Genomic DNA, 25,394 nt, shown 5'->3' on the forward strand with positions numbered 1-25,394 from the left:
ATTTATACTTAGGTCGTTTCCATATCACGTATTCTCATCCCAATTGACCCCTTTTTCGTTGTTATTTATACCTAAGACGTCCCCAATATCCTCAAAAACAACAGATTTTTACATGTATTTTTATTTAATTAAATACATTAAAACCAATAACAACTGAGACTTACCTTTAATATATATGCTAGTTCAAACACTAAATAACGTTTATAAATCATAGTCGTCTTCTATTAATATCAAATAGCAAATAGAGAGCAAAGTTTCTAGCACTAAAATAATTACCACCACAGGAAGTTAATTTGAAATGCGATTTTTTATAAGTTAGCAGCTATTATCATGCATATTCAGAGTTGTTTTGTGAACTTTCAACATTCTACTATTAAACTACAAAAAATGGAAGATGTTGCAACGAATATAAAACATATATTGAGCGTCGAAAGATTTTCCCGGTTTTTTCCCGATTCGCCTCTCAATCCCTAATCGCCCCATTTTACCGGTACGCCATAAGTGTATAATCTATGTGTTACGCATTGAAGTAGGAAACCATAGACCTAGGTTTCCTACTTCAGTGAAGTTCAGTGTAGGAAACCTATTTAATAATATGGTGTTAAGTTACTTGTCAAAACTCCCGCTAAATTTATATGATGTATTGAATCGTACTTTAAAATTGATGTTATAGTTATTTGAATTAAATCAAAATGGGTATTCTAGGTTTATCTAAGTTAATTGCTGACATAGCACCTCATGCTGTCAAAGAAATGGAAATCAAAAATTACTTTGGTAAGACATTCACTTCATAAATTATACTTATTTCTTGAGATGTAAGCCTCGTGTATAAAAAATAAAATTTTTTCGTATTCTCAGGAAGAAAAATAGCTATTGATGCTTCCATGAGCTTATATCAGTTCCTTATCGCCGTAAGAAGTGAAGGTAAGTAATGTTTTAGTCATAAAATTCTTTGCGGATGTAAGAATTTTGTTGCTTGAGATATGGTGTAGGTTGTCTTCCTATTAGATCGTTATGAAAACTCTTGATAAAAGATAAAGTAAGAGTATATTAATAATGTAACATAATGGCGAAATTATGGTTTTGCTGGTTCTGAATGGTTCTTCATCAATATTCCTTTAATATTCAAATTATAACTTGAGACATTCTTCACAAACAATAATAGTAGGTATGGCATAATTTACATAAAATATACAAAAGACTTTTCTAAAACAATAGTAAATACGACAAAAGCAACTTCAAACTAATGCATACATGATTTCAGTAACTTTTTAATGAATCTTACTTTTTTCATCCTATTCCTTAGTAGCCTTAGTATTGGCTAGTAATAAAAGTCTTTGTCAACAATCAAAACATACATGAGATAAACGAGAGCTTGTATAGTTAATCTTTTTTATTCCACAGTCCAATAATTACTTATAGTTGACATGTCCATAAAATTAACATTATTCAACATAAAATGTATATTGAATAATATTTTAATTTCTAATTAAAGTAAGGTCAATACACAATTTATATGTTAATATTAATATTTATTCATAAAGAGTTATTCATTTAGGAGCCCAACTAGTCTCCGTAGATGGAGAGACTACGTCACATCTGATGGGTACATTTTACCGTACTATAAGACTGGTAGAAAATGGCATTAAACCAGTGTATGTCTTTGACGGGAAACCTCCAGACATGAAGGCTCATCAGTTGAATAAGAGAGCAGAAAGGAGAGAGGAAGCAGAAAAAGAATTGCAAAAAGCTACTGAAGCCGGTAAGGTTGTTCTATGATTTGCTCTGGAAACTTTGCAAATAACAACACATGGTACATTTGTGTTAGGCAGTTGTCTGTTTGTGACCAAAAGTTGCAAGTGTCCAAAAGTAAATTGTAATAAAACGAAAGTAAATTGTAATTTAAGCATTAATCTACATTTTGTCATTGTTTTGTGAGTGAAAAACATATTATATTGAAATATTCTGAAACTTCCTTATGTAATGATTTTCGCATTTATGGCATAAAATTTAAAACTACAAAAACATAAAAACATTTCAGGTGACACAGCTTCAGTGGACAAGTTCAACAGACGTTTGGTTAAAGTAACAAAACAACACAGTGAAGAGGCTAAACAACTCCTCAAATTGATGGGTGTCCCAGTTGTTGATGCACCCTGTGAGGCTGAAGCCCAGTGTGCAGCTCTTGTATGTAGTCTTTTATATATTCATCAAGTTATGTACTTAATTACTAGTGAAACTACTAACTGTAAAACTGCTCTTCAATGATTTTGACAGTACCAATCTCTTAAACTATTGAAAAAATATGCAGTGTATAAATAATTGTGCTTGAAGCTCCAGCAGCATCATGTTCTTACAATATGCAGCTTATGTGATAAATTGACAATAATTATGACTTGGGAAATGATTGCTTTTTTTTCTTACATGGATGGACTAGCTCACGGCCCACGTGGTCTAAAGTGGTCACTGGACTCTATAAACATTAACAACGTAAATACTGCTACTCACCTTGACACATGACTTCTAAGCCTCAGATTTATAATGTGGTAGTATTTATAGTGTTATAGTTAGAGTAAAAATGCCCCACCCATCAAACAGAAACTCTTTTCATGGCAGAAATAAAGAGGGTGGTGGTACCCCACCATTAACTAAGTAAATATATTGATTTGATATGATACAAATGCAATGAGTGTCTTAATCTTCAAGCCACTACGAAAAAATTAACTATCTGTACTATTATACTACCTACTTCTTAACACAAGAAATACTTACAGGTAAAATCCGGTAAAGTTTTTGCAGCAGCCACAGAGGATATGGATGCCCTAACCTTTGGTGCACCAGTGCTATTGAGACACCTAACGTTTTCTGAAGCAAGGAAAATGCCCGTGCAAGAATTCCATTTAAATAATGTACTACAGGGATTGGAATTGAAACAGAATGAGGTTCATTAACACATTTTCATTAGTCTAACTGTAAACATTTTTGTTGAAAATAGTAGAGAAAATTTCAAATTTCTACAGTGTCTTTGCTTATATACAGATAATTATTACATCTAATTAGCGTTATATATGTGCCCCAATGTCAAACCACTAAACAATTCAAATTCCCTCTAAAAATTTCAAATTCGTTGTTGTTAAATAATCGGTGAGTTTAATCACATATTTTACAAGAGTGCCACAATAGTCTGGATTTATATAGACAGCTACAGTAGGTACTAACTGGGAGAGGTGGAGGTTGTGGCATCAAGATTTTTTTTTATATTATTATATAAATTACATTTCACATACTGAGGAGTGAAAGGTTATTTATTGGTTTAAGTGACATTTTTGTAACATTACAAGAGAGCCATTGAAAGTTTATAATTTGGAAAAAAAAACATAACATTAAAACTTATTCAGCTATTTCAATGAAGTAAACTTAATTTAAGTTCAATTTAAAACAATGAACTGTTAATGATAATACCAAATAAAACGCACCTTTAATTACAAGGAAATGTCACTTAAACTATATAGCCTTCATCCCTCAATATTTTGATTTACAAAACTACTCTGGAATAATAATAATGGAACTGTTGTTACAGTTTATTGACCTCTGTATACTGCTTGGCTGTGATTACTGTGGTTCCATTAGAGGTGTTGGCCCAAAACGAGCCATCGACCTCATAAGACAACATCGGACACTGGATGAAGTACTCAAGAATATAGACACTGAAAAGTACCAACCTCCCTCTGACTGGGATTATGAGCGAGCTAGGAGTCTGTTCATGGAACCTGAAGTCGCTGACCCTAAAGACATTGAGGTATGAATTTTTATTTTAAAACTTGAGCCCTAGTATCCTATTTTTGCTGGAAGTAAGGAGTATTAAGAGCCTACAACCATTAATCTGCTTTGCGGTAGCTATGACTGTCTGTATACATAAAATGCTAGGAAATATTGTGCCCCAAGATACTGTTGAGTCTATATCGGGCAAAGATTCTTTAAATTTTTTATTTATTGCCTGGATGTGTGGATGAGCTCACCTGGTGCTAAGTGGTTACTGGAACCCATAGACATCTACAACGTAAATGCGCCACACACCTTGAGATATAAGTTCTTAGGTCTCAGTATAGATACAACGGCTGCCCCACCCTTCAAACCGAAACGCATTTCAGCTTCACGGCATAAATAGGTGGGGCGGTGGTACCTACCCGCGCGGACTCACAAGAGGTCCTACCACCAGTAAGATTACCAGGATTAATAAGACACGTGTTTAGCTAAGTGACTAACGTATATTGGGATTACAACATAACGTGCTATCGACAGCCCGACAATCCCGAAACTGACGTAGCATCATTGCAATGTAATTACCGCTAACACATACATATAATTATTAGTTGCTATGGGGACATTTGTGGTCCCTACAATACTTCAACAAATGAATTTTATTCATAAAGATAATTTTAATTCTAAATTAACAGCTGAAATGGACTGATCCCGATGAAGAGGGCCTCGTGAAGTTTCTGTGTGGGGACAGACAGTTCAATGAAGAACGAGTGAGGAATGGAGCTAAGAAGTTAATTAAAGCAAGGACGGGCACCACACAGGCCAGATTAGATGGATTCTTCACGGTATTTACAGTTCAATTTTGTATTACGTTTCGTCTTATGTGATACTTGGATGCTTATTGCTATATATCGGTAATGAGCCACAAATATCTACATACATTTTATAAGGAACCTGTAAGCTTATTTGCTTCCTCCTCCAAAATAAATTCATCTTTCTTAACTCTTGGGTTTCATATACAGGGTGTATAGAGACTGTTCCCAAAGACAAAACGTAACTGACAAGCTTTTTTGTTTTCTAAATAATTTTAATAGGATAGTGTAACAGGCATGTAATGCAAGTAACATTAGTAAAGCCTAATTTTTTACATGCAGTATTTTTATATCACCGATCTACCACCATTAGACATGAGGTAAAAATATGAATTGTAGCAGAAGAGCCGGAACTTAAGTACCTACCGGTGGAGACTTCATACCAGTAATATTCAATTATAAATCTATATATATCGACGCTTGAAAGGCAAAAGTGACTAAGCGACATTAACTGCTTTGTACATTGAAAGGCAAAAGTGACTAAGCGACAATAACTGCTTTGTACATTGAAAGGCAAAAGTGACTAAGCGACAATAACTGCTTTGTACATTGAAAGGCAAAAGTGACTAAGCGACAATAACTGCTTTGTACATTGAAAGGCAAAAGTGACTAAGCGACAATAACTGCTTTGTACATTGAAAGGCAAAAGTGACTAAGCGACAATAACTGCTTTGTACATTGAAAGGCAAAAGTGACTAAGCGACAATAACTGCTTTGTACATAAATGATAGGCAATAACCATATTCGATGCGCAAAAAAAATATATTTCTAGGTCTATTAAAATCATTTCAATCCTATAGCTACTAGCTAGGATTCTACTACAGCTGGATTCGTTAAAATAGATTTTTTTTCAGGTATTTCAACTTTAAATTAGTCTACTGTAAAGTTCACGCATTGTCGCTTAGTTACGTTTGCCTTTCAAGCGTCGATATGTATATAAAAATGAATCGCTGTTCGTTAGTCTCGCTAAAACTCGAGAACGGCTGGACCGATTTGGTTAATTTTGGTCTTGAATTATTCGTGGAAGTCCAGAGAAGGTTTAAAAGGTAGATAAATATGAAAATGCTCGGAATTAAATAAAAATAACAATTTTGTTTTCCCTTTGATGTGTCCCCCGCCGGACGGATTCCTTTTGTTTGTTTTAAGTTTATTTTATACAAAAGTTTAGGTCTTTTATTTATCAAATGAGGCATTACGAAGTCTGCCGGGTCAGCTAGTTACATTTAAAAATATGTACATATAATATGTTCATGCTATCAACAGTTAACGACAACGCCTAATTCGAAACGTAAAGCTGAAGAGGACAAGAAGAATTCAGCCAAGAAGAAAACTAAGACCGGAGGCGGAGGACGCGGTCGGAAACCGAAATGATAATGTGAGTCAATTAAATCTATGTACGGATAGATTCCTCGATCTAAAATGAACAGTTGTCAAAGCCGTAAATGGAGTAATGTACCTTTTCTGAAACACAAAACAATAATCATTTGTAAATCAAAGTTGTGTAGATATAAAATTTCGATACACATTCGAAGTTCATCGCGCAAGGGAAAATTTTTAATTAAAAGTTGCCTCTAACCACATCATATGAAAGACTGGTGTTGGCCATATACCCTGTCTATTTCTGCCGTGAAGCAGTAATGCGTTTCGGTTTGAAGGCTGGAGCAGCCGTTGTAACTATACTGAGACCTTAGAACTTATATCTCACGGTGTGTGGCGCATTTACGTTCTAGATGTGTATGGGCTCCAGTAAACACTTAACACCAGGTGGGCTGTGAGCTCGTCCACTCATCTATGGAATTAAAAAAAAAAAAATTGGCTGATACACAAGTTCATCAACCTCCTGTGACGCGTTGAATTACCTTCACTTTACATTCCAGTCCACTAAATAATCTATAAATCTTTTAAAACAACAAGCATAAACTTATACTTATAACTATATATTTCAAATAATTATTGTTGTATATTTACATTAATACAGCAATTTGTATTCCCATTTCGGCTTCAAGAACATGTATGTATGTATCATCCTGTAATTCTAAGACATGATTGAATTGAATAAAACTATTGTGTTTTTTTTTAAATATCTTTTTTAATTATCCTTACTAAAATAATTTAACAAAATAATATATTTAAAAAAATATATGCAAACAAGACCTCAAACATTGTTCTTTTGTTCAAAACTAACGAATACCAGTCGTTATGATTATTGATGATGTTTTATATTGTGCACAATTAAGAACTAAGAACTTTCAATTCTGCAAATACATATGTCTCGATTACACATATAACCACCAAAGCAAATTAAACTATGTGTGACATCATTCTACTATAATCTCAAAAGTTCTTCTTGAGGAAGTTAATGAGTCCATTCGTGGAAGCGTCGTGGCCGGTCACAGCTGCAGTCCCCTGCAGTTCAGGCTCGATTGCCTTGGCCAATTGCTTGCCGAGTTCAACTCCCCATTGATCGTATGAATTGATATCCCAGATCACACCTTGCGTGAAGATCTTGTGTTCGTACATGGCTGCAAGATAAAAATATATGTAATCATTGTAATTGAATATGCAATTTCGAAAAGGGCACATCTCTGAAAATGTAAAATGTTCAGGAAATGAAAAAAAAAACTGATTATTTATTAAGCAATGTAAAATTTAAAATATTAACTTTTGAGATTAATTTTAGTGTTAATTAGCAATTGAAAATTACTGGAATTATTATAAAATGGGTGTACTTAAGCCTCAAAACTACATGTATATGAAAAAACGTATTTGACAAAATATGCGACATGTGCCCTTTTCGAAATTGCATATTCAATTGTAATGTTGAGAAGAGTTTAAAATAAATTCTTCTTCTTTTTCTCCACCGTATCCCACTAGATGAGGTCGGCACAGCTAATTTTTCTCTTCTATCTGCCGTCATCTTAACACTCACTCCTCTCTCTCTCATAGCGTCATTCACTCCATCCATGTCTTCTTCGGTCGACCTCTTCCCCCTCTACCTTGCACTATACCATTTCCATACATCTCCTAGTCACATGCATCATCTCTCTAGTTTAAAATAAATGATGAATCATACATACCAATAAGTGCTCCTAAAGTGAATGGAGTGATCTTCTTTAGAACGATTGAGTTCGTGGGCCGGTTTCCTTTGAACATCTTGTGCGGAAGGATCTTGTCTATTGCCTCCGGAGCCATACCAGATTTCTCTAGCTCAGCTTTAGCCTGTGTTACAATTAACAAATTTGTGTTTTTTTTTTTTTTTTTTTCCTACCTAAGCTGAGAGACTTGAGAAGCTATATCAGCGTAACCTTAATCCGGCGAGAAACTCAGTGGGCTGTGTCTGTGGGTTAATTTACTCGTCGAGCCCTTCGTCGCAAGCGGCGGGTTCGACGAGAACGATGACCGGCGCTTGAGGTACCTAAAAGCACCTTTAGTGGATCGGGATTTTTCAGCAAAAATACTAGCTCCAATGAAACACACAACCGACCAATACGCATACAAAATTTAAATCTATGGGGCCATCCATAAATTACGTCACACGAATTTTAGGACTTTTGAACCCCTCTCCCCTCCTTGTCACAGGTTGTCACATTTTTATGCGCCCCCCCCCCCCTCTGTTGTGACGTCACACATTTTTTCAATTTATGCTTGTAATTTTGACTGGTGGTAGGACTTCTTGGGAGTCCGCACGGGTAGGTACCATCACTCCGCCTATTTCCGCCGTGAAGCAGTAATGTGTTTCGGTTCGAAGGGTGGGGTAGCCGTTGTAACTATACTGAGACCTTAGAACTTATATCTCGAGGTGGATGGCGCATTTACGTTGTAGATGTCTATGGGCTCCAGTAACCACTTAACACCAGGTGGGCTGTGAGCTCGTCCATCCATCAATGCAATAAAAAAATAAAAAAAGTTAAATGACGTTGCATAAGAGACAATCTCATAGCGAGAATGCTAAATTATTAATAACTATAGTTCAAGTTCGTATAGATTTTTAAAGTTTTTTTATTCACATCTGAGCTGCGCGTTTTAATATTTTAAATTTTAACATATGACGTCACAAAACTATTGACCACCCCATGCCCCTTGTCACACTATGTCACATTTCGGTACCTCCCTCCCCATCAACGTGTGACGTAATTTATGGATGACCCTATTCACAAATAAGGAAAAAAACAAAATCATTGTATATACAAAGACCTTCAACAAAGATTTTCTTCCACTTTATATGATACCAGGAATACACACTTATTTGCCTACATTCAGACTTCAGATACCAAATATAATATTAATCCATTAGCTATCCTAACACATGGGATTCTGTTATCATGAAGATCAAACCCAAAGCCAAGCAAACTGCCAGAGAGAATCATAAATTAAATAATTTCTTTAGCTTAGATGGGTCGACGAGCTCACGGCCCAACTGGTGTTAAGTGGTTACCGGAGCCCATAGACATCTACAACGTAAACACCGCCACCCACCTCGAGACATGAGTTGTTGGTCTCAGTTTTAACATTCTTTAACATTTTTATTCATCTGTGGTCACAAAAACTGCAAAATATCTGGAATCTCAGATATTTTAAAATGCAAATATATTTAGCTAATATATTCCGATCGATCGACATTCCTTCTAATCAAGCGTCAGCACTCTTGATATAGAAATCAGAATAAATGACCTCAAAATTACTTTTGGACGTGTGTGGCAATTAGAGATGAAACGGATAGTGGTTTAGCCGGATACCGGATACCGAATATTCGGCAAGCTGGGAGGCCGGAGCGCCGGATATTCGGCCCTTTCGGAAATATTCGTGCGCGTTCGGGTGTTGCCTGTCGCACGTGAGCGGAGCTCGCTACGACGACAACACAGGTAGTTACCCATTTTATTAATCACGCCACGTTAACTGGTCCCGTGCTAAGTTCGTAAAGAACTTGTGTTACAGGTACCAGATAACGGAAATAAATGTAAGATTTTTATTATACACATACATATATTTAATATACATCCATAACCCTGGAAAAGACATTTATATTTATCATACAAATATCTTCCCTTGGCGGGATTCGAACCCGCGACCCCCTTGTGTAGTGACCATGTCACTTACCACTACACCAGACGGCCGTTTAAAAGCACAAGAGCGCATTATGCGGCATAATGCTCAACGTTGAATGTTCCAACTACAGCAACGCTTCGCACAATCGAGCACTCTCAAAAGTACTGCTCTCGCGTGATACTCGCAATCGATACCGACTCAGTGACAGAAAATTGACAAGTGTTTTTTCTTTAAGTTGGCATTGATCGAAATTTTGTTTATATTATCGTTAGTAATATTATTTAATGTTGAAAAAAATTGTAAGGCTTTCGTTTCGTCGTAGTTTCTTAGAAATAATCAATGTTAATTAAAACTGTGCTAACTTAGCGCACTCTGCTGATGCATTTGAAAACTAATTCACGTTCCAATTAAGCTTCAACATAATTCGGCATTGTGCGTCACTGAGTCGCATTATGCTCTGTAATTGGAAAACTACCACAATTTGCCACTTGTTAATATTGAGTATTAAACAAACTAGTTAATAAAACAATCACTTTTGATGTGCTACAATAAAAATAAAAATTGTCCAAAACCTATTGGGGTATTATTTGCCTTTTGTATAACCATGAGATTTTCTTAAATTTTACTATCCGTAATCCGGCTGGATACTGATTTACTATTCGGTATCCGGCCGGATAGTGAAAACATGGCCGGATAGTGAAAACATGGCCGGATAAGCCGGATCCTGTATAGTTACCGGATATCCGTTTCATCTCTAGTGGTAATACTGAAAGAAATTTTTACAAAAACCTCAAGAATATATTATGTAACTAAGATGTTTTGTTACTAACAAAGGTTCACTGACCTCGTCAGCTGTTTTGCCCTTCATGAGAGCTTCGGTTTGAGCCAAGAAATTAGCAAGAAGGATCTTGTGATGAACACCATCCGAAATTGGATTGTGAGTTTGGGCCGGAGCGATGAAATCACATGGAATCAATCTGTGAATTCAACATTAAATAATGTAAAAATCAAGCCAGTTAATTAACTTGCCATGGACAAAATGGAATTGCCATGGACAAAATGGAATGATGGTTACTTACCCCTGCCTGATTCACAAGAAGCCTTACAACTAGTAATTACACATAATATTACAATTTTTACTTTGTTTGTTTTTTATTAGCTAATGTGGAAGTCGTCCGTGAATATGCCTAGCGGTAGGCAGCGGCTTGGCTCTGCCCCCGGCATTGCTGAAGTCCATGGGCGACGGTAACCACTCAACATCAGGTAGGCCGTATTCTCGTCTGCCTACAAGGGCAATAAAAAAATGCCTTAAGTACTTATTTAAATAGAAAAATTGTTACCTGCCTGCGGGATTTATAACTATATAGTCTTCTAACCCTTTAACTATTTCACAACAAATAAATAAAAATCTAGACTATTAACTATTACCATTAACTGTTTCATCAAAATCAGCTCAACAAATATATTATTAGTAAATATAGTAAGTAGTATTAGTAGCATACATAGGTATTATTTTATATCACCATGATTAAAATAACACTTCGGTAAAGATCCAAATTGTTCCATAAAGATTCAACATGAAAAGCAGTTTTGAATTGAATTCGATCTTATTGCGTCTGTTATTAAGAATTATTTTTAGTAAAATACATCTTTATTTATTTATTACATACATGGGTACGATACATGGGGACGAGCTCACAGCCCACCTGGTGTTAAGTGGTTATTGGAGCTCATAGATATCTACACCTAACTAACTACTAACACCATAAATGTGCCACCCACCTCGAGATATGAGTTCTAAGCTTTCAGTATAGTTACAACAGCTTTTCCACCCTTCAAACCGGAACGCGTTACTGCTTCACGGCAGAAATAGGCGGGGTGGTGGTACCTAGCCGTGCCGACTCACAAGAGGTCCTTCTTCTTCTTCGTCGCTTTCTTCATTGCTGAAGGTCGTGTCCCTGAGACTTGACCGTGGCCTGTCTCGTGAGCTGTTTCCCTCTCGCCCGGTCCTCAGCTTCTCGAATGGCGGTTGCGACTGGCAGCCCAGTTAGGACGGTTATTTGATCACACCAACGGCTAGGTAATCGGCCGCGGGGTCTCTTTCCTTCTACTTTGCCCGTCACAATCACAAGACGTCCTACCACCAGTGAATCTTGACATATTTGCTGTGCGCTGTAAATATAACCTAAGGATAAACTGCTGATCAGTTACCTGGTTCCCTGGTGTATGAGCTGGTAGAAGGCGTGCTGTCCGTTGGTCCCGGGCTCGCCCCACACGATGGGCCCCGTAGAGTATTCCACTTCGGCTCCTGAACGCGTCACGTACTTGCCATTGCTTTCCATATCGCCCTGCTGGAAATACGCTGCGAATCTGTAATATCAAGGAAATTAATTATTTATTTGACTTTTTGGGCGGGAAAGCGAGGATGATAATAATAATAATATAACACTTTATTTAACACCATAGGTACAGAGTAAGCATATAAAACAAATAATAGTCGGTGATATAAATTGACGGCCTTATCGCTGAAAGCGATCTCTTCCAGGCAACCTTGCAGGGAGAGGAAAAAGCGAACTGGACGGTGCTATATCTTAATAAACTTACATAAAAATATATACTTACATACACATGTGAAAAATTAATACAATATAAGATATATTTACATAGGATTAAATACAAATAAATACTAAAAATATGCAAATAAATACAAAATAAGCAGCAACTTGTACAGTTATATCGTAGGAGCCATATTATTGTGCAAGGCAGTGCGATTTTAATCTGAACTTGATTTTAATTTTTATCTGAAGGATATTTTGTCTATTTAGTGTTTCTTCAGGTTTAAATGTGTAATAACGGTGATTTCTTAACTGTTTAATATGTGTGAAAGTGCACAAATGCAGGAAAATGAAATAAAGCCGTTGGACGTAACTTCTCTGGATCCTCCAAAAATTCCAACTGTAAAATTCTCAGTAAATGACCAAAATTTTACTGAAATCATATTTCATCCCATATCATCTCATTTCATTTAATTTCATCTCTGTTGATTAATGTCTCAAATTAATCATCTTCATTTCACATGACAAATATTTTTTCTGTGTGTTCAGTTGTAAATTACGTGTAGTTTTCAATGAATAAAGTCGGTGTAAAACAAAGTGGTTTTATTTTAAAAGTACCCACAGAGCCATCCTAACAGCATGCCTTAGTCGTTGTAGTTATGGCTGCCTTGATGAGAGTGTGATAGGCGATACATTGGTACATTACCTGTGTAGATATTGATCGTAAGGCAGCAGCGCATGGGTCTCTGCTCCGTAGAAATTGTGGTACCAGACTCCTAACAGAGCTAAGATCACTGGAGCCTGAAAGGCGATAATGGCTTTAGTATATACACTTCCAGTGGTAAATGTCTATGGATGTATACGACAAAAGGAAGATTTTCCACCGAACGGGTGCAATTGCTCGGTAGACCGACGGTCCGATGTTGTTGTTCGGAACTTGTGTATATGCAAGTTTATCTTGAAAATGTCGTAAGCGAGATTCAGGCATCTGTCAAATATCTTGTATGTATAATATGATGGCTAGCCGCCACACGTGCATGTGTCCAGGGGCGACGGTGATTAGTCTCCTGACATTTGTGCACTTTGATGGACATTGGCAACACTAGGGTCAAAATATGCCACCGGACTTTTTGGCGGGAACGCGAGGAGTGAAGTTGTGTGATTTGTTTTATTTTGTCTATTTAGTGTTTCTTCAGGTTTAAATGTGTAATAACGATGGTTTATTAACTATTTAGTATCTGTGGAAGTGCACAAATGTGGGAAAATGAAACAAAGCCGCTGAACGTAACTTCTCTAAATCTTTCAAAAAGTCCACTGAAAAAGTCTCAGTCAACGGCCACCATTTTACTGAGATTATATTTCATTTAATTTTATTTTACGCCATGTTTCATATTAATAAACTTCATTTCATTTCATAGTATCATTTTGCATGTAAAAAAAAATCATTACAATTAAAATAAGACTCGACTTAGTTACAAGGTCTTAGTTACCAGGTCAAAAATCCCTTAAAAAATAAATCTTTGACAATAGAACCTTAATAATGTCCAAACTTTTAATTTAAATTAATTATAGCCGAATTTCAACTACCTATTGGGGACCACTAGTCTATTATTAATACTTCGTGACTTGGCGATAAAGAAATATTTTCAGTATGTACCTTTTATTTATTTATATTTTAACGCTGGTCAATCCATTTACGGATTACCGCTTAAGGGGGGGGGTAGCCGGGTTATGTCGGACTCCGGCGCCTCCCGAGAGGAAGAGGGAGACTAGGAGGGCCAAGGTTCTACACCTCCCCGAATTCAGTATGTACTTACGCCACACACGGAGTAGTTCTGCTGGTCGGAACTTAGCAACTTTAGCTAAAGCTCCGAAATTAGATTTAACATTCAAACATATCGACGCTTGAAAGGCAAACGTGACTAAGCGACAATAACTGCTTTATACATAAATGATAGGCAATAACCATATTCGATGCGTAAATAAAAATATATTTCTAGGTCTATTAAAATCATTTCAATCCTACAGCTAGATTCGTTAAAATAGATTTTTTTTCAGGTATTTCAACTGTAAATTAGTCTACTGTAAAGTTCACGCATTGTCGCTTAGTCACGTTTGCTTTTCAAGCGTCGATATGATAATTTGGTATTCAAGCAGTTTTTGGCAAGCAATTGATAATTTGGTATCCATACATTCTTCTCCAGCGGTGCGGTGATGAAGTGCTGGTCCATGAAATTGGCTCCGTCCAGAAGTTTCTCGAAGTTTTCGTGTCCGATGTACAGCGAGATTGACAGACCGATCGCGGACCACAGCGAATATCTATATATATATAAAATAACAGAGTAAGAATAACACAATATAAAGACAGCTTGCAAAGCTAAAACTGACTTATGATACTTCTATAAATAAATAATATTTCCTAAGTTAAAGATATATAAAAACGGTCTGATTCATAATGAATTATCTGGGCTATATATGCGCGTTATAAAAAGACAATAATACATAAGTACATATGTATTCATAATAAAAGGAAATAATACGCATGAATAACACTTTTAATAGTCTTCATATAACGGTCTTATAAAGTTACGATAACTTAATATGAATGAGGCCAATAGCATTTTAGCGAGATTAAAGTTTTTGAACCCGCAATGGACAGTGAAGGGGCACACCGGGTCAATGACCAGCGAGCTGATTTGTTACATTGCGTTGTGCGAGGACATCGATAAAACATAATAATATAGAATGCTTTTCAATGCGTCCAGTTGAATTTATTTATTACTAGCGACCCGCCCTCGCTTTCCTTCGGAAACTGTAATTTATTATTGATTTCTCCACTATTTAATGGCTGTTATTATACATACAAACCTTCCTCTTCAATCACTCTATCTATTAAAAAAAACCGCATCAAAATCCGTTGCGTATTTTTAAAGATTTAAGCATACATAGGGATATAGTATAGTATAGTATATAGGGACATATCGCCAGAAAGAGAGGTGACAATCTGGAGAAGCTGCTGGTGACAGGCAAGGTATGCGGGAGAAGGCACAGAGGCAGAAATCCAATGCGCTGGTCGGACCAAATACGCTCCACTCTCAATACCTCAGTCCACGTTGCTATCCACACAGCCGAGGACAGGCAGGAATGGCGCAAGATGATGCAGGAGAAAGTGATTAGAGGAGGCCACGACCCTCAGCACTGAGGATTATCGACAAGGAGGAGGAGGAGGGATATAGGGACAGAGAAAGCGACTTTGTTTTATGCTATGTAGTGATTCGATCTTCTAGCTGCTATGGTATGCTCTTTAATTACGAAACTACTGATAATTATCGAAGGTATGGGTCTGCGCGCCTGGTAAATACCAACACCAAGCTATTTTGGCTTAAGCGATATTTTTCACAGGAGAGCCATCTCAAGTTTAAAATTTGGGAAAAAATATCATTTGAAAAATATATCTTATTTAGCTATTTAAATGGGGTAAACTTAATTTAAGTTCAATTCAATACATTGAACTGTTGATATCAAATAAAACGGACCTTTAATTAAAAAGGTAAATGTCGCTTTAACTAAAGAGTCTTTCACTCCTCGATATGTATTTCCATGCGACGGTTCAAAGAGACGATTAGTCATATTAAGACCTCCATATCACGTCACGAAGGGAGCAGCGGCATCGGCTTTGGAGATGTCCTTAGCCACAGTTTTGCACCTTCCTAAAGTACCGGAAAACACGGAACATTGAGCTCACCTGCCTCCAACCCAGTCCCAGAAGCCGAACATGTTGTTAGCGTCGATACCGAACGCGGTGACCTTCTCGGCGTTCGTCGATAAAGCGACGAAGTGTCTCGCCACCGCCGAGGGCTGTCAAAAAAGCCCCAGAGGTTATATATATAATGGTGGTAGGACCTCTTGTGAGTCCGCGCGGGTGGGTACCACCACCCTGCCTATTTCTGCCGTGATCAGTAATGCGTTTCGGTTTGAAAGGCGGGGGCAGCCGTTGTAATTATACTGAGAGCTTAGAACTTATATCTCAATGTGGGTGGCGCATTTACGTCGTAGATGTCTATGGGCTCCAGTAATCACTTAACACCAGTTAGGCTGTGAGCTCGTCCACCCATATAAGCAATAAAAAAAAACAAGCGTAATCAAGCGAGTAAGTTTTTTTTATTGCCCGTGCAGGCAGACGAGCATGACGACCTGATGGTGAGTGGTTACCGTCGCCCATGGACTTTAGCAATGCCAGGGGCAGAGCCAAGCCTACCGTTAAGTACTCTCCACAAGCCTCGTTTGAAGAAGGATATGTCATAGCGCTCGGGAACACCGTGGAGGGGAGCTCATTCCAAAGCTGAATGATACGTGGTAAAAAAGATCTCTGGAAACGCACTGTGGATGAACGCAGTGGCTTCAGGTAGTATGGATAAACCCTTCCCAAGTGGCGGGCGGTGCGATGGTAAAAACGCCAGAGTTCGCCATTTCGAGAAAGGGGCACGACACGAGAACCCTCTCGTCGTGGTCGCCGCGATAGAGGCACGATCGGTCCAAGCGTTGGCTTGTGACACATTTATCTCTCTTCTCGCGTGACGTCAGAGCTAGCAGTTCGAATAGTTCTGCCACTGACATTATCACGTAAAACTATCGTCCGCAAACCGACTACAGACAACCAATTATTATTATTATTTTCTTGCATAAAAATCTTGTAATATTTCGAAACATTGGAAATAATTTATATAAAAGATACAATAAAAAAGGATTAAACTCTATAGTAGTATAATTTTTATATACGATTTGCAAAAACCATTGTTTTTTTTCCTACCTAAGCTGATAGCCTTGAGAGGCTATATCAGCGGAACCTTAACTAGTAGGTGAGTTCACGGGGCTCAAACCTGAGGACGTTGCTAACACGAACCCTAGCTAGAGGCGTGCTTCGCAGAATCTACCACCGGATCGGAAACGCGACCCACTGAGAAGATCCGGCGAGAAACTCAGTGGGCTGTGTGAGGGTTAATTTACTCGTCGAGCCCTTCGTCGCAAGCGACGGGTTGGACGAAAACGGTGGCCGGTGCTTGAGCTTCCTAAAAGCACCGTTAGTGGATCGGGAGGATCCGGAATGACGTGTTTGGGGCGACGTGGACTGCTTTCCATTCTGTCCGCAGGATCGGGAATGTAGTTACCGGCGGCCACGATGAGAGGGTTCTCGTGTCGTGTCGCTTTATCGAAGTGGGCAAAAACCAAAAACTATAAGGAACCAACCAACTGTGAAAATATCTTTGGAAATTGGCACAATTTCTTTAAACTTCAGAAAATAATAGTAATTCCAAAAATTTTAAGGGTTTAACGTTTTCATTTATTGTGTTTGTTGGCAAGCAAGCAAACGGCCCACCTGATGCTAACTATTGTCACTCATACACGACAGTAAAGCTGAGAGTAAGCTGAGATTGCTGAGAAAGCTGAGATTTTGCGTGCATGTCGGGTAGTTTGAAAATCGGTCATCATCTATGTTATTACCCCAAAATTTTAAGGGTGGTATACCCAAAAAAAACCTAGAAATAATATATATGGCAACACAACGCTTGCCGGGTCAGCTAGAGTTACTATAAAATTTCAATTATAATTCTTACATCCTTAGCGGATTCCAGGAACCACGTCTTAGCTGAGCTCGCATTGGTGATCGTCTCCTGTGTGGTGAACGTCTTGGATGCTATGATGAACAGGGCTGTCTCAGGGTTGAGCTTCTTCAAGACCTCGGCCAGGTGGGTGCCGTCGATGTTAGATACGAAATGGACCTTAAAATAAAACATCTGATCAACGTCTCACGATTTTTACAAAAGAAACTCTATTACAATCGTGAAGGCCGAATTTCTATGACAAATTGAATATTAGCAACTGTATCTTATTTATATCGACGCTTGAAAGGCAAACGTGACTAAGCGACAATGCGTGAACTTTACAGTAGACTAATTATTATTTAAAGTTGAAATACCTGAAAACAAAATTTATTTTAACGAATCTAGCTAGTAGCTGTAGGATTGAAATGATTTTAATAGACCTAGAAATATATATTTTTTGCGCATCGACTATGGTTATTGCCTATCACTTATGAACAAAGCAGTTATTGTCGCTTAGTCACGTTTGCCTTTCAAGCGTCGATATGATAACACCTTTTTTTTATTGCTTAGATGGGTGGACGAGCTCACAGTCCACCTGGTGTTAAGTGGTTACTGGATCCCATAGACATCTACAACTTAAATGCGCCACCCACTTTGAGATATAAGTTCTACGGTCTCAGTATAGTTACAACGGCTGCCCTATCCTTCAAACCAAAGCGCATTACTGCTTCACGGCAGAAATAGGCGGGGTAGTAGTACCTACCCGTGCGGACTCACAAGAAGTCCGCGACATCTGCTCACGACTTAACCTAACTTAATCTATCCTAAGAAGGAGGTAGTCTTGAGATCAGTAATACAGGTCTTTGTAGCTATAGTAGAGTTATTTTGCCCTTGCAGTTTGGGTCATAAAACATAGCCGGCTAGGGCGGTGCGCTTACCTGCAAATTATAGTACATTATGTCTAAGATAAATATGTTTTTATGCATTCGTTCTCTGAATTTCTTTAGTGACACAATGGCTACTCCTTTGTTTTGTATCAATACGGCAGAATTTATTCAAAATAATATTTGCACGTGTTCTTATCAACAATGTGTTAAATTTTTTAACTGAAATAAGAATAGATCCCGAAGTTACAAAATGTTAATTTCTGCCGTTCTCGTTAACTTGCTGCGGCGATATGTTATGTAAGTGTTCGATTAGTGATTTTTTTCTTTCATTTTTATCACTAACCCACAAAATGACAAAACTAAATACACTATCGATAACGCTTATCGACAACAATAATGCGCATCACTATGCCCGTCCATAAGGCTCGTGAGTGGAAGAGAGAGCGAAATATTCGCTTCACCGCTTCAACTTTTTATGATCCAAACTGCACGGACAAAATAATTCTACTATAGTACAGACTTCAGCTCTTTCAAAGGCTAACAAAATAAATTATAAGGTCAATCTCTATTTGTATTTTTCTTATACCTTTATATTAAGCGAGAAATAAATTATTATTGTTGAGATTTATCAAATAGGCACAATGGTCCTTATCGATGTACAAATATATTATCAATTAACGATACGATACAATTACGATATTCATTTACAATCAACTTAAAGATATATAATAATAATTTAAAATATATAGTCATAACAAAAGAATCGTGAAAAACCAAAATAAAACAATTTTTTTTTTATTGCTTAGATGGGTGGACGAGCTCGCAGCCCACCTGGTGTTAAGTGGTTACTGGAGCCCATAGACATCTACAACGTAAATGCGCCACCTACCTTGAGACATAAGTTCCAAGGACTCAGGTATAGTTACAACGGCTGCCCAACCCTTCAGACCGAAACGCGTTACTGCTTCACGACAGAAATAGGCAGGGTGGTGGTACCTACCCGCGCGGACTCTCAAGAGGTCCTACCACCAGTCAAATTCAGGAAAAACAAAGGTATATAGGACCGATCACTTGATGTCATGATTTACGGATTGGATTTCCACCGGCCATCACTATGCCTATTTCTGCGGTGAAGCAAATATTCGTCCTGGCTTTGATCAGTTCGTTTGTTCTTCGTTTAAATCGTCTTGTTAGTTTTTTTAAGGAGGAAAAAATCACACCACCTATGCAATAAATAAAGAAAAACTTTTTGAGAATTGATGCAGTCATTGCATTATACCTTAAGATGATTAGCATAGGGCTTCAGTGCTTCTGTGACCATGAGGGGACCCAAATCTGAGCCCCCAATACCAATGTTGATCACGTCTGTTATAGCTTTTCCTGTATACCTGAAATTTTTAATTTGAAGCCATTAATAAAACTAGGAAGTCTGGTTGCTTCATGCCCAATATATGCAGAACAATGATATCTAGCCGTGTGGGTTTGCTACATGACCCTTGGAAGTTCTGGACAGTTTTTTTTATTGCTTAGATTGGTGGACGAGTTCACAGCCCACCTGGTGTTAAGTGGTTACTGGAGGCCATAGACATCTACGACATAAATGCGCTACCCACCTTGAGATATGAGTTGTAATGTCTCAGATTTTAAAGTACAATGGCTGCCCCACCCTTCAAACCAAAACGCATTACTGTTCACGGCAGAAATAGGTAGAGTGGTGGTACTTACCTGTGCGAACTCACAAGACGTCCTACCACCAGTTAATGCCAGTGGACTGGACAAAAGTAATTCGATAAGTTATGACATGCCTGTAATATTAATGTGCAGACTGTTGTATTTATACACAGAACCAGTCATGGTAACCAGGGTTCACAAGTCTTCTGTCTCATAATGTCTACGCCAACTTTTTAGTCACAAATTACTTCTAGATCTAATAGTACTGACCCCTTCCATTGCCCGCTTACTACTTGATCGGAGAATTCCTTCATGTGTTCTAGTACCGCATTGACATCAGTGCTGACATCCTTACCGTTCACCAGGATAGGCTTGTTCTGACGGTTACGCAGAGCTATATGCAGTACTGCCCTGTCTTCTGTGAAGTTTATCTTTTGACCTGGGAGATGGATTTACGGAGTTGATTATGAATGTAATAAGCATGGTGTAAGAGCTTTCTTACATATTATTTTCGTGTGGTAAAATTTAAATCATGCACCAGTGTGGTCACAATTCACTGATAAAATTGCATTGTTTTTATGAAAAATTACACAACTTTTTAAAGTGTTGATGTAATTTGTTATCACCATTGCGGTCAATTAATTTGATATGATAGATACTTGTGTTTAATTAAATTTTATAACTTACTTTAAAATCATTATTTGGGTTATTGATAAGGTTGACAGGAAAAAAAAGATCGGAAATAATAATATGCCATCAAAAGACTAGTGTTAAGTATATAGTCTAATTTATGTCAAAAATATATATATTGCATTAGGTATACTGGATGCAGACAGGGTGGTGATTCCTAACCATAGGCCTCACAATACACTCTACCGCTAATCAATTATGCAAATTCATAGATTATTAATTCTATATTTTTAGCACTTTAAAATTCATTCATTGTCGTTGAGTCTTTATTTTTTTAATATTACAAAGCAAAAACAGATAATGTAATACATAAAATATATGTGAATATTCAAATATTAGTCAATACTAACAAATTTCAAACATTGTGTGAACACTACTTAAATTACACTATATACAAGATATTTGACCAGAGAGAGCCTTTTAGCTTCATGCAATAAATTCTTATGGATTACCTGAGAACATGGCATCTCTGGCTTGTTCAACATTTCTGCTCTTAGCTAGATCGAGGAGTAACTTAAAAACATCACTGTTGATACGGTTCTTGGAATAGTCAAGTAGGATGTCTCCATCATTCGGTGTTGGGATACACAGGCTAAAAAAGTTCGATTTGTATTTACATATTTCAAAATAAAATTGTCAGTACCTTTGCGTCATTGTTCTAAGTTAGATTTAAAAAAAAACACATAAAATACTCAAAAGTGAAAGTTAAAATTTAATGTTGTGTGATTTTATTCATATGACCTTTAAAGTTCTATGTGTATCTAATAATTATGTGTATTTAATAATTATGTAAACTTTTTATTCATTTTTTTATATAGCAAACTTAATAGTCTGGTCTACGTATTGTCGCAGATACTGTAAATAAGTGAAAAATTTAGGAAACTCACCTGAACTTTTCGAAGCGCTCCCGATCTTGTTGGAAAAGTTGGAGCATATTAATTTTTGTGCTGTTTACATTGTAATATTCTTGTAATTTCTGATATGCTGCGTCTTGTTTTAAATTAATTTTCGGTTCCATAGTTACGATAGATTGTACAGGAGCCTTACAGATGCTATGCCGGAGACCGATTGATAACGAATGTCTCATTAAAAGCCTTTGACATCTGATTGACATTGCATGATTGTTTTGACCAATGACATATGAAGGTCATTTGCGTTTCGTTATAGCTTTGTCATCAATTGAAAAAAAAACCTTTCATTATGTAGAAGTAGTAGAGTAGCTTCCGGACTATATGGAAATTTAATTTAACTTGTAATTTTAGGAGTACAACAATATTCCCTCGCTTAAACATACCTACACATAATAATATTTTTTTCAATTATAAAATCGATATTTCATTATAAAGACAATCGTACTCCGGGCGGATTATCACAGAAAATAAAAATAATCACTACCTTACATATACACATTTCGTTTTAGTAAGTAAGAATTACTCTTAAAAGCTATACTACTAAATTATGAAAATAGGTAATGTAATTTTAAAAAAAAACATTCGCGTTAATCGCGCAACCTGTAAGCTCAGTGCGTCATGAGCACTTCAGCCGTGAATAAAACACAGGTGCTGTTGAGCTTACTTACTTATAAAAGAAATAATCATTTATTTCGAACTTTGACCAGTTGTGCTAGTATTTGCCTAAATTGTAGAATATTATTTAGTTTGATGTGGTTTCCTCCAACTGTCTCGATTGGGCTCTATCAGCAGTAACTAGAATCCGATATTGTCGCGAGGTCCTGAGATGCAATTTGCAATTCCTCGAGTGTCATCGAAATGTTTGGATAATGAAATTTGTTGGAGTTTGAATGTATATGTAATGGCAGGCAACACTTGACACATGTAAGATTACAGTTTCGACTATTGGAATGCTTGTTTAAATATTTAAAACAGACGATTATCTTCTCTTCAGTGAAGACAATGACTTCTCATCTAGACACGGTCAGATCAACATCTTAGAGTTTTATAGAAATAAAATATTGTAATGGTGTAATAGTGTACAAAGTGTTTGTAACGTAATATATATTTTAACCATGAAGCAGAGTGTTTTTAAATAGCCCCTCACCTCCAGAACCCAATACCCTCCAATTTTAATCATCCAACAAAATTGCATATCTTTATACTCGTGATTTGTTAATGAACACCTTAGCTTTACTATCGTTAAGTTTTTTTATTTCTAGTTGAGCATATTTTAAACTCGCTGAACTACGACTATCCCAACTATTTCTGCTGCAAATAATTCGTATGTTCTGCTCTGAAGGGACAAGCTTCATTACAACATTACTGGGAGTTTCATCTGATGTCGCAAGGTGATTGACAATGTTCAAGCTGTGATCGATATCCTTGGGTTCAGGTAACCATTTAACCAATGATGGATTTACGCCTATGCTCGCGAGCTCCGGGACTAATGCGGCAAATTTTTTGAAATGCCAAAATTTTAGAGACGAAAATAACTAAAGACATTAAGTCATATTGAAAATGAGTTCAGATTAATTTTTATAAAAAAATCACAAGGATATTTTATATTTAAAATAAAAATATTGGATCAAAATTAATAAAATTAATTCTCATTAAAATTAAGGGTGGCGCGACAAACAGGGCCCAGGGCGGTATAATGCGGCCTAAACACGACCCTAAAATCAGTGACGATATCGGGACAACTGTGATGGGTGTAATCGTCCCTAAATCGTGAGCTCGCCCGAAGCGATTTTAGAGTTTTGGGGTAAACAATAAAAATCGGATTACGATCTGCCTGTACAAGAGGTGATTTACGGTACGATTTAGGGTCCTCCCCACCACTGTCCCGATAGGCCGCTTAAGACTAAATCCGTCACTGTATTCAACACGAGATATACCGTGGGTTTGTTCAGTAGCTTAAGCATTACTAGGCGGCGACGTTCTTATTCAATTTTTTTTTATTATCCTTAAAGATACAAATCTAATACAGTAATCCAGTATAACACGGTAGATCGGTTCCGCGTTATAAGAAATGCGTTGTAGGAGTATTTTCGAACAACGCGATTGTATGACCCCATATAACGCGTTATATTCAAATACTAGCGACCCGCCCTCGCTTCGCTTCGGAAACATTAAATTTTATTATTGATAGCTGAGTCCCACGATGTTACCCGCGTTTATTATCGTATGACGGGTGAAGCCGCGGGGCGAAGCTAGTCTAAAAAAAGTAGCCTAAGTTACTCCTTATATCATCAGCTACCTATCAGTTAAAGTCCCGTCAAAATCGGTTCAGCCGTTCCAGAGATTAGCCGGAACAAGCAGACAGACAAAAATGTTATTCTGGTGTATGTACCGTATATTCATATGCATATAGTAAAAAGCGGTTATTTCAATATTACAAACAGACACTCCAATTTTATTTATATGCATAGATTTTCCACGGCTTTCGCGAAGCCTAAACATAACGAAACCTTCGATACGATTTGATTTGCAAAGTAGTAAATAATACAATGACAATAAACAAACTAGAATGAACCGTGAAAACAATTTAAGTGTGAGCCCACCATTACTCGTTAGGTGCTATGTGAGTAGCGCGTTTGTGTCCATACGTACACATTGCCTTGATGCCATATGAATATATGCATGTTGTAAAAGAGGCTATTTCAATATTACAAACAGACACTCCAATTTTATTTATATGTATAGATTATACAATTTAACCAATTTTTTTAGAATTAAAAAACTAGGGACACAAATTTTATAAATTAATTAATTTTAATTTTATAACAACACAATTGACACAATGTGCAATGGTACGCGAAATAAATTATGAACTGTACAAATCATTATAAATTTCACGGTACAGAAATATGCATAACGTGTGAAATCCCCGCGTTATATGGGGGAAATCCTCGTGTTATACGAGGGACTAAAATCGCGTAATATGAAAACGCGTTATAATAGTAGTGTTAAGCTAGCCGTGTAGCACGTAACGTAACAGATACAGTATCCAGTGAGTACGTAGGCACGAGCCCGCTGCGAGCCGCTCGCGGAAGGAGCGCAGCAAGTTCGCAGTGACCCGCCGAGCGGCGGTATCACTGCGAACTCAAAGGCGGCTCGCAGTGTGCTCGTGGCAGCTCGTAGCTAGATACGCTGTGGACCGTGGACCAGCCGTACCCACTTGCAGGTTTATACAGTCTCTGTTACGTTACGTGCTACACAGCTAGGTGAGTACCCGGCTTTATAACGAGGATTACTGTATTATTATGGTTTAAGTAAATAAAATAAAACCACGTTTTATTTCTTTTTAATTTATTTAAAAGATACATTGTTGTTAACTTAAAAAAGAAGTCGGTAA

The 25,394-nt window shown here is 37.1% G+C and overlaps 3 protein-coding genes across 4 annotated transcripts in view; 2 read left to right on the top strand and 1 right to left on the bottom strand.

Annotated features, from left to right (window-relative positions):
* Positions 1-599: 599 nt before the first annotated feature.
* On the top strand, positions 600-12,832 carry Fen1 (Flap structure-specific endonuclease 1). 2 transcript variants are annotated; one of them, XM_089735998.1, is made up of 9 exons: positions 600-774; positions 859-924; positions 1,559-1,762; positions 2,042-2,187; positions 2,775-2,942; positions 3,581-3,799; positions 4,458-4,607; positions 5,898-6,009; positions 10,840-12,832. In XM_089735998.1, the coding sequence occupies exons 1-8, from the start codon at positions 693-695 to the stop codon at positions 6,003-6,005; spliced, it is 1,143 nt and encodes a 380-aa protein (XP_089592124.1). In that variant the 5' UTR covers positions 600-692; the 3' UTR covers positions 6,006-6,009; positions 10,840-12,832. The 2 variants fall into 2 exon arrangements, with proteins under 2 accessions (XP_089592124.1, XP_028036739.2); XM_028180938.2 differs by lacking the exon at positions 10,840-12,832 and having other exon boundaries at positions 5,898-6,715.
* Pgi (glucose-6-phosphate isomerase) lies at positions 6,699-22,196 on the bottom strand. The gene is made up of 12 exons (XM_089735993.1): positions 21,974-22,196; positions 21,539-21,678; positions 20,667-20,835; positions 20,005-20,113; positions 17,851-18,015; positions 15,981-16,093; positions 14,428-14,554; positions 12,942-13,036; positions 11,892-12,050; positions 10,525-10,657; positions 7,712-7,853; positions 6,699-7,156 (listed from the first exon to the last, which is right to left on the bottom strand). The coding sequence occupies exons 1-12, from the start codon at positions 22,171-22,173 to the stop codon at positions 6,969-6,971; spliced, it is 1,740 nt and encodes a 579-aa protein (XP_089592119.1). The 5' UTR covers positions 22,174-22,196; the 3' UTR covers positions 6,699-6,968.
* Positions 20,928-25,394, top strand: part of LOC114247906 (uncharacterized) — a 294,552-nt gene continuing 290,085 nt past the window's right edge. Inside the window, exon 1 of the mRNA XM_089735996.1 lies at positions 20,928-20,935. Within this exon, the coding sequence (XP_089592122.1) occupies positions 20,929-20,935 (7 nt within the window). The 5' untranslated portion in view covers position 20,928. The remainder of the gene's footprint in view (positions 20,936-25,394) is intronic.

This window comes from Bombyx mandarina, chromosome 20, assembly GCF_030267445.1.
Source record: "Bombyx mandarina strain Sakado chromosome 20, ASM3026744v2".
Lineage (NCBI taxonomy): Eukaryota > Metazoa > Arthropoda > Insecta > Lepidoptera > Bombycidae > Bombyx > Bombyx mandarina.

Coding starts and splice junctions, on each gene's coding strand:
- Fen1 (XM_089735998.1), top strand. CDS start 693: ATGGGTATTCTAGGTTTATCTAAGTTAATTGCTGACATAGCACCTCAT. Junction 1,763..2,041: donor GCAAAAAGCTACTGAAGCCG/GTAAGGTTGTTC, acceptor AAAACATTTCAG/GTGACACAGCTTCAGTGGAC. Junction 2,188..2,774: donor AAGCCCAGTGTGCAGCTCTT/GTATGTAGTCTT, acceptor AAATACTTACAG/GTAAAATCCGGTAAAGTTTT.
- Pgi (XM_089735993.1), bottom strand. CDS start 22,173: ATGAGACATTCGTTATCAATCGGTCTCCGGCATAGCATCTGTAAGGCT. Junction 21,679..21,973: donor GAGCGCTTCGAAAAGTTCAG/GTGAGTTTCCTA, acceptor GAACTTTTTTAG/CCTGTGTATCCCAACACCGA. Junction 7,157..7,711: donor CACTTTAGGAGCACTTATTG/GTATGTATGATT, acceptor TTTATCTTGCAG/CCATGTACGAACACAAGATC.